The 9,039-nt window shown below is 47.1% G+C and overlaps 1 protein-coding gene and 1 non-coding gene across 3 annotated transcripts in view; one reads left to right on the top strand and one right to left on the bottom strand.

Moving 5' to 3' along the window:
* Positions 1-6,022: 6,022 nt before the first annotated feature.
* On the bottom strand, positions 6,023-6,094 carry Trnad-guc (transfer RNA aspartic acid (anticodon GUC)). Its single transcript has one exon. It is a non-coding gene; the product is annotated as a tRNA-Asp (tRNA).
* Positions 6,095-6,443: 349 nt separating this feature from the next.
* Lta4h (leukotriene A4 hydrolase) overlaps positions 6,444-9,039 on the top strand; it is a 33,624-nt gene continuing 31,028 nt past the window's right edge. Inside the window, exon 1 of one of the 2 annotated variants that reach the window (XM_087902110.1) lies at positions 6,444-6,708. In XM_087902110.1, the coding sequence (XP_087758236.1) occupies positions 6,550-6,708 (159 nt within the window). In that variant the 5' untranslated portion in view covers positions 6,444-6,549. The remainder of the gene's footprint in view (positions 6,709-9,039) is intronic. The other variant, XM_087902109.1, reaches the window with a different exon arrangement.

Below are 9,039 nucleotides of genomic sequence, written 5' to 3'. Positions count from 1 at the left end.
CGCTTGCTGGGCATCTTCAGTGACCTTCACATCGCTAAACCCAGCAGTTGGAGGCTTAGCCCTTATTTAATGATTTGATTTGATTCAGCTGATAGCTCTTTTCTTGAAATGTTCTCTCGATTTTTCTTCGGAGACATTTCTTCCACTGCCTGACCTTCTCTATGAGGGATTATTGTCCCCAAGTCTCCATGGCTAGCTTTTCTGTCTTGTGCCGTCTCCATGCTGAGCTCCCCAATTCCCATCTATAGCCCACTCCAGCTTTTCTTCAGGAATCCACACAGCCTGTGCAAAATACCTACAGCGGAGCTAGACAGTGGTGGCGCATGACTTTAATCCTAGCAGGGGCAGGCAGATCTCTGCGAGTTCGAGGCCAGCCTGGTTCACAGAGTGAGTGCCAGGAAAACATTTATTTAAATGAATAAGTAACTACACTGAAATAAGAAAATAGTTTATTCTCAGCTAAGATGAGTGACCACTCTCTAGAACGTAAACTGAGGTTGCACACGACCTGTTTCTTCCCCGAAAGGTTATGTCAACTGCACAGCCACAAAAACAATCACTATGTAGGGCGATTATAAAGAGGCAGGGACTCTCTTCTGTGGGATTCAGACGGCTTTAACACAGCACGGGGATCTTCTGCTTGAACTTCTGCTTGCTTGGGTTCCTTTGGCATTTCTTTATTTCTCTGTGCACCAGGTTGCACGCCAGGTGCCCCCAGGGGCCAGAAGAGGATGTAGGATCCCCTGGAACTGGAGTCACAAATGCTTGTGAGCTGCCATATGGGTGCTGGGAATGAAACCTCCGTCCTCTGGAAGCGCAGCCAGTGCTCTTAACTGCTGAGCCATCTTTCCAGTCCCATCCATCCATCCATCCATCCATCCATCCATCCATCTATACAGACATTTTCTCACTGTGCCTTCTACTTGCAACCCTCCTGTCTCAGCTTCCTGAAAGTGGTGTTGACAATCATGTGTCCCCAAGCTTAGCAAACACAAAAACCCCTATAAGACTCAGATGTCATCCAAGCCAGAGGCCTCGCAATCTCTGTATATGTTGCAAGAACTTTATCTACTGGTCTCAAAGGTAGATAAAGTATCTGGCTCTATCAGATACGAGGTTTGAACATAAGTAGTCGTTGACGTGGGCTAAAGAAGGGCCAAGATAACTAACTTGACCAGCGACACCCCATCTCTCCGCAGTCACAGTTGCCACGTTCCAGTCAGTGCCAAGTCAGTGGCGAACTCCAACATACGGCAGCTTCCTCCGAGAACTTCAGTTCTCGTATGTCCAACACGCTCAGCATTCCCACTCAGTTGACAAACGGATACTCGAACTTACCACCTGAAAGATGGAACCCCACCCACTTCTCCCACAGCCCTTCCTCCGTCTTTTTTGTTTGTTTGTTTGTTTTTGGTTTTTAGAGACAAGGGTTCTCTGTGTACCCTGCCTGTCCTAGAACTCACTCTGTAGACCAGGCTGGCCTCAAACTCAGAGACCCACGTGCCTCTGTCTCCTGAGTGCTGGGATTAAAGGCGTGCACCACCACTGCCCGACTTCCCACCCCCATCTTGGTTAATCAAATTACATTCTCCTGGTTTCTTAGGCCAATGCCTTGGCACCACCCTTGCCTCCTCCTCCTTTTGTCTTAAATCTCATCTCTGATCTGACTAGAAATTCTATCGGCTCTACATCCAAAACTTGCACTGGGTGTGGTTGGTAACTGCAGTCCAAGCCACCGTGGTTTCTCACCTCAGAACTATTTCCCTACTCTAATTATCACTAGCTACAAAATCAAGATAGGAGACAAGCCTATCCAAAAAAAAAAAAAAGAGGGTAATAGGGAAGGCAGACTTGAAATATGTTCTTTTTCTTGCCTATGCCTCTTAATGCAACCCCCCTTCAATCTGCCGTATATGTTGCCAGAGAGGAATCTTTTGTAGAACATGATAGGAGACCAATTCTGAGATGTCCTGAATATAATAACAAAGGCTGATGCTAAGGGACGTGGGGAGAGGCCAGGGAGACACTCGGTTGACACTCGTTACCCTGAGAGAAAAAGCACTGTCCCATACTCCTGAGTAAATGTTGGAGCAGTGCTTAAACATCCTCTCTCACAGGAAACGTGTCAGCATGCTAACTGAGCCCAATCCAGAAGACCAAGCCCTTCAACTGTGGATAGCAGTGACCTGGTTATCCCTTAGATGGCACCCCAAGTAGATGGCACCCCAAGCAGTCTCACAAAGTGCCGTCCTACCCTATCGCCTGCAGCTGATATTAGCTGAACGGCAGTTTAAGCTCTCCTTACTGAGACGTTCTTGTCTCGGGTTTGCTTGAGTGTATTCCCAGCGGCTCTCCACTCTTGCTGCTAGAGGTTAGGAAGTTGTCTCTGGACGCGGTCCATTTCTTCCCAGCCGCTATGGACCATTAGCCCCATTTCACTTCAGAGACGCCTCAGTGAGTCTGGATTTAAGAGCAGGAGCTCCTAGCTATGTGCTTTAGATGAGTTCCTCGACATTACCTCCCAGGCAGGGTTGCGTACGAAGTCTCATGTCCTAACCACCCAGAGTTGCCAGCCAGGGGATTTCCAGGAAGGATTTGGAGACAGGAAAGAAGGGGAGATGTTCTTAGGAAAATAAAGCATGAGAGGAAATACATTTGCGCTATAGGCTGGCAGGAAGAGAAGAGCAAGTAGGTACAGCCGGAGGACAGTGGACTTTGGAAGTGAGGGAGAAGGCTGGAACTGGAAAGGCAAGCAAGACCTGGAACCAAAGGTTCCAGTGTTCGTGCCATCGAGCGATCCAAAACATTTCTATTGAACAGCCAGCAGAATGCTGTGGAATATCACTTTAACTAGGCAAAGATGTGTTGCCTAAACATTACTTAAACTGTGTAAAGATGGGTCACATTTGTTTTTGTTGTATTTGTTTCATTACGAAAAGATGTGTTGCTGTTTCACCTGGCCTACCTAAGGCACCTGATGGGTCTAATAAAAAGCTGACCGGCCAATAGCTAGGCAGAGAAAGGACAGGCAGCACTGGTGCGAAGAGAGAACAAGGAGGAGGAGAAATCTAGGCTTGAAAGAACAAAGAGATTGAGGGAAAAAGAGAGAGGGACACACCCGGAGCCAGCCAGGCCATGGCAGAGCCTTCAGACACAGAGTAAGATAAATAGAAAGGTAAAAAAAACAAAAAAACAAAAACAAAAAAAAACCCCTGAGGCCAAAGGTAGATAAGGAGAAACAGATTAAAATAATAGTTAAGATAAGACTGATAATTCATAATCAATAAGAAGTCTCAGTGTTCGTGGTCTGTGAGCTGGTTAGTGGCCCAAAGAAAAAAGTCTGGTGAAGTAGAATTAGGTTGGGTCTCAACCTGCAGGCTTCTGATCATAGTAGGAAGCTGACTTACTTACACAGCCTGGGGCAAAAGCAGGGTGTGGAAGAAAGAGGCAGGAGGCCTCTCACAAGAAGAGTTCCTTGGAGGACAACCGGACTATATAAGGCAGAAAGCCACTCTGTTCAAATGCTGAGCCACTCTTGAAGAATGTCCAACTGAGGAGTCCAGATGTAGTGGGACATTTTTTTTTTCCAAGTCAAATCTAAGCCAAACCAGGATTCTCAACTCTGAAAAAAAAAAATCAAATGCAAAAATAGCAGCCGGTCCCACTACAGGACAGTGAACGTAAACATGAGATAAACAGCCTCCTCCACACGTGTTTGCTGGCTCCATGTTCTATGGAGGGTCCCCAAGTCAAGCACTCTGTGACTTCGAAACCATGAGACAAAATAAATATCTCCTTCTTGAAGTTGTTCTCAGATCTTACAGTCCCAGTGATAAAGAGAAGCTAATATAAATTGCACGCTAAAACACTACAGCGTGTCTACCTTGGGGAGATCCTGGGAAGTTTGTTATTGTCACTATCATTGCTACTAGTGTTTTCCTTTCAATACGAATGCGTTTTACTTTGATCAAATCCACCTCCAGTTCCTCCCAAGTCTCTCTTTCCTTCTCCCCTCCCAGCTTTATAGTCTTCATTAAAAAACCCGCCGAGTCCACCTAATGCCGCCTGTACGCAAGCGAGGGCAGGGCTGGTTTACCGGAGCCCTGGGCACCCCTGAAGAAAACTGGCTTTCTGGCTTTCTCTCCCTGAGATCTTAATTTAAGCAAAGAAGTGAGGTCATGACCTCTCAAAGAATGCTCAGGCAGATAACACACGAAAGAAGGAAGACTAGTGGGATGAACAAGTTTTCAGACTTGCCCACCAGTCCACGATAAAACGATCGCAAACCTCCTGGTACCGGTATCCCAATGGAAAATCAGTTTTCTCCAATACGGTCTCACTAGGTATATCAACCACACTTTGGGGCAGGCCCCAACCCCAGGAACAAAACTCAATGGTATTTCTGATTCATTTTGTTTTGCTTTGGCATTTATTTATTTATTTATTTATCTTTTGCCTTTGTTTTGAGTTTCCTTTTGGTGGGGTTTCTTGTGTTTTGTTTTTGTTTCTTTGTTGTTCTAAAGTAAGAGAGAGAAAAGGGACATGAAGCTGGGTGATTAAGGAGGTAGAGAGGATTTGAGAGGAATCGGGGGAGGTGAAATATGATCAAAACATATCGTATGAAATTTTTTTTCAACTAAAACAAAAATCAGTATGTCCCACTCCCAAATAGTGGTAAACTGACAGACACGGGCGAGTGCTGGGGTAAAACTGATACAAATATAACTAGGACCAGCTCCTAGCAAAGACAGAAAATCCAAAAATAAGAGTCTTAGCAAATACATTTATTTCTCTCTCAACATAAACCCGAAGCAGTGTACAAGAGGGTTCCACGGTCCCAGTGATGTGGGCCATTTCGAGCTAGCAGCTTCTCCTGTGCGCTCTCTCTCTCTCTCTCTCTTTCTCTCTCTCTCTCAGCACACAGTTCAAATTCATGCTGTAATGTGCAATTAGATCTATAGACCTTAACTCTTATGTTCCAGAGAACAGAATAGCGGTTTTGGTTATTGTCATGACAGATACTATATAGAAACCATACTTGATAATCTAAGCAGACTCAATTGCACGGCCTAAATGCAGAGAAGGTGCTCTTTCTGGCAGTCATGAGCCCAGCTAAATGCCTTCTAGTAGAGATGCAGAGAGTCCGAGGCAGCTAATAATCTATGTCAAACCAAACCCAGCCCACAGATGAAAGGAGAAAGTGCACAGCCAATGAATGGGTTTGGGATTTAGGTTAAATAGCTGGATTTTGTGTGCCCAGAATCGTTCTGTCCCCTAACACGCTGTTTCAGCCTCGGTTTCTGCTATGCTTTCTTGCCTCCTCCTCTTTCCCATGTTCAGGCCTATGGTTTTCCACAAAGATCCGGCTCGCCCTCAAGCCCCAAGCTCTACCCTCCATTATGTTACTCCTGATCCTCCTCAAAGAGGCAATCCTTGTGCCTCTAGAACAGAATGAATGTGCTTCCTGGGCCCTGCCTTGAAGCCAGGCACCATGCCGGGTTGGGTCAACGGAACATTTGGGAGAAGAGTGTACAGTAACCACTGGTTTGGAAGGAGATCCCCTCCCCCCAGCTCTTTTCTAGGCAGCCCAGTGTGGCAGAATGCACTAAATATCTGCAAGTTACACTGAGCATTTGCAGACAGTCTGTGTGAAGAAAGAGGGGAAGTGGTAGAAGAGGTGAATTTTCCCGTCTTTCAAAACAGACGGTGTCTGCAATGGTACAAGCCCCATTTTCAGAGCTGGTGGGGGCCTGCTTTGCTGAATAACACGGGTTGTTTCTCATTTTTCAGGTCTTAAAAAAAAAATCTCAGGCATCCTTCAACCCTCCTTTGCCTTTTACAGGGGGCGGAGCTGGGCTATACGTGCCGCTGCTCTATTGCCACCGTGGCCAGCACACATTTCACGATTGGTTTCTTAAGAGGGGTGGGTGTGATGTTGTCTTTTTCTGGCTTAGGTACTTGGGACTTGGAAATAGCCGAGCGAACCAAGAAAAAAAAAATCGACGACAAAAATGACTTCTGCCTCCCCGTCGGGGAATCGAACCCCGGTCTCCCGCGTGACAGGCGGGGATACTCACCACTATACTAACGAGGAACTGCACAACTTTGGCCTTTCTGCTAAACCTTTTATGGATCTTAGATAGCCCCGCCCTCGAGCGGTCTATGCCAATAGCCTTCGCATTTCGTGGTGCCATCGTGGCTTCTACGGCAATCGACTGGAACTAAAATGGAGGTGTTCCATTCGCTGTCTCCACTCCACTCATCGTTTCCCCTACCCCTTCCCCCGCTGCAGACGCCCCCAGGTCCCCCCTCTTATCGCCCCCCCCAATCCCAGGCTGTCTAGCGCTGGCCTACTCGCGCTGCACCATGGGATCGGTAGTTCGGTCCGGCCCTCCCCTAAGCTCCTCGGAGGCTCGGAGCCTCCCTTTCCCGGCGTGCACCGCGCCGCCTACGCTCCAGGCTTCCCTCCGTTCTCCAGCTCGCTGTGGAAGTCTGGCGGTGGAGTGTCTGGGTGCTGGCCGATCGGGGTGCGACGGATCTTCCAGAACCATGCCCGAGGTCGCCGACACTTGCTCCTTGGCCTCTCCAGCCTCGGTCTGCCGAACCCAGCACCTCCATCTGCGCTGCAGCGTGGATTTCGCTCGCCGGGCGCTGACCGGGACCGCCGCGCTCACCGTCCAGTCTCAGGAGGATAATCTGCGCAGCCTGGTACGGGGGGCGCCTGTGCAGCGCCGCTTCTCCGGGGCCGCTTCTCCTCCCGCTCCTCGACCCTGCTCCCCGCGAGCCCCGAGATCGCTGGTCCTCCCCGCCCGGCCCCCTCTTTGGACTGCTGCACCTCTCTTTGTCAGGTCCCACGCATCCCTTGCTCTCAGCCTCACTTATGCATCTGCACTCTGTCCTTCGCCCTCCTCGTAGAATGGTCTCCTCCTCCCGCTCCTTCTCTTTTTCCTGGGCACAACCTAGCGCCCCCTTCGCGTTTCGCCCCTCACCCACTCCTGAGATATTCCGCCCCCCCATCTCAGTTCCCAGCGATTACCACTCGCACACCCCATAACCCCCTTCCTTGGCCCACGACTTAGAACCCCGCCCCAGACCCCTGCCCCTAGTGTACCGTCATTATTCCATAGTTTCACCCTACTCTCAGATCCCACATCTTGTGGTTCAATCCCCTTGGGGGTTCCCAGCTCCCCCTTGGGGTTCCCTGTCCGCCCCTTAAGGTTCCCTGCTCGCCCCCTTGGGGTGCCCTGCCAGCCACTTAGGGTTCCCTGATCTTTCCACCCTGTTTTGAGGTTTCTAGTCTCTGTCCTGTAAGCAACCCTTGCTCTTCAGGGCCTCTTCCTGCTTTTGCTTTTTTATCACCATTATCTTCTAATGAATTCTAAGAACCGGTGGGGGCCATCCAGCCTTCTAAGGATGACTCGATACAATGTTTTATTAAGTGGTTCCAAGGAGCAAGTCATTATTGCACTTTTTATATAAAATATGTACTTCTACAAATTCTCTAACCACTTGAATAAAGATTTGTTTAGAATCCTGAACTATTCAATGGTTTGATCTGTTCCATATCCTCGATAGTCAGTGTTCTTTTATTATCATCAGATCGAACTTTTTCCTTGAGCAGAAGTCATGAGAGAGCATTTTAGAAATAAGAGGAACTTGAAGGTCCCAGATGTGTTCAGCCTGCTAACTAGACGATGTGTTTTGAAGCCTTGGATGTTATCTTTACAGACGCGCAACGAGGGCTGGAATTTCGGAGTGAAATTAATGGAGTCAATAATTGGGCGAATTAGAAGGACAGATAAGAACTAGTGATTTTGAGTATTAAAATCTTTTTGATATTTGTCTAATAAAGCACTTAACTCTTCTATTGATATATAATTACTGGAAATACTGTTAGAAAGGAAAATGGAGGTCTTGCAAGCAAAGAAGGTGACTATTTCCTTGTAGACTGCCCTTTGATCTTGAAGAATCTACACTTGCTATCTCTAATTGCAGAGGCAGCTTTGCCTCAGGCATGGTAGAAGTTTTGTCTGCTTTGAATTTAGTTTCCTTTTATTTTTTAAAAAAAAAAGAAGTGAATTTTGTTGGCTTATCACTGCTTCATATGACCTTAGACCACTCTTTATCCTGTAGAGATAGGAAGCTCCACCTCTGCTCCCAAAGTAACCAAGGGTTGGAGGCTTAAGTATTTAACACGACGTCCCAATCTTAAAGTGTATTTGCTCTTCTCTCTGGTCTTCAGAAAAGTAAGGCTTTAACATTTTGATTTTATGGGTGTCATATCTGTTTAGCAAAGTAGCTGAAATTTTAATGTGCAGTTTTCCGCAGAAGGGGTTATTATAGTTCAAAGTGACATCTGTGTGTAATTGTTTTGCTTGTTTATGACACCAGCCTGAGACCAAAATGCTTGGAACTGTTTATATTTATTTGAAGTTAACTTGCTTCTTTCTTTTAGTGGATTAGGAATTTCGTTCATGCGACAGGGTTCCTCTATAGCTCAGCTTGGCCTTGAGCCCTAATATGTAGTGCGGGCTGGCTTCAAACTCTTGAAGTTGAGATGTCTGCATCTCAACTCCCTGGGTTTGCACGGACACTGAAGAGTTCAATTGGAAAGCAGTGCCTAAATGGAATAGGGGCCACATGGCTAACAGTGCTGTCTGTATCACAAAGTGGTCGTGCAGGCACTGTGTGATGAGAAGGCAGAGCGGTTTTTTTACCACTCCATTCTTAAAGTCTGTGATAGTGGGGAGTCTAGTGGTCCCTCCAAGAGGACTAATTCCCACCTGTCTAAAACCCTTTTCCAGTTTCAGGCTCGTTACACTGAAGCTTTCTATTCAGAATTTGTAACTTCCAAGCATTTGTTTCTTATCTTGAATTTTCCAGTCTTGTTTAGGCGTTCTTCAGTTAGTGACCCTGAGGGTTTTGTGTCGCAGCCCAGCCAGCGTCTTCCCAGCTCCGCTGTAGAGTGGCTGAGCTGGAAATCATCATATCAAATTGGTTTGGGTTTTGATTTTGGTTTCATCCTATATATTCCTGTTT

The sequence above is a fragment of the Myodes glareolus genome, chromosome 26 (genome assembly GCF_982192425.1).
Source record: "Myodes glareolus chromosome 26, mMyoGla1.1, whole genome shotgun sequence".
In the NCBI taxonomy this organism is placed as follows: Eukaryota; Metazoa; Chordata; class Mammalia; order Rodentia; family Cricetidae; genus Myodes; species Myodes glareolus.
The sequence above is the reverse complement of the archived record's forward strand: the minus strand, read 5'-3'. Positions and strand labels throughout refer to the sequence as shown.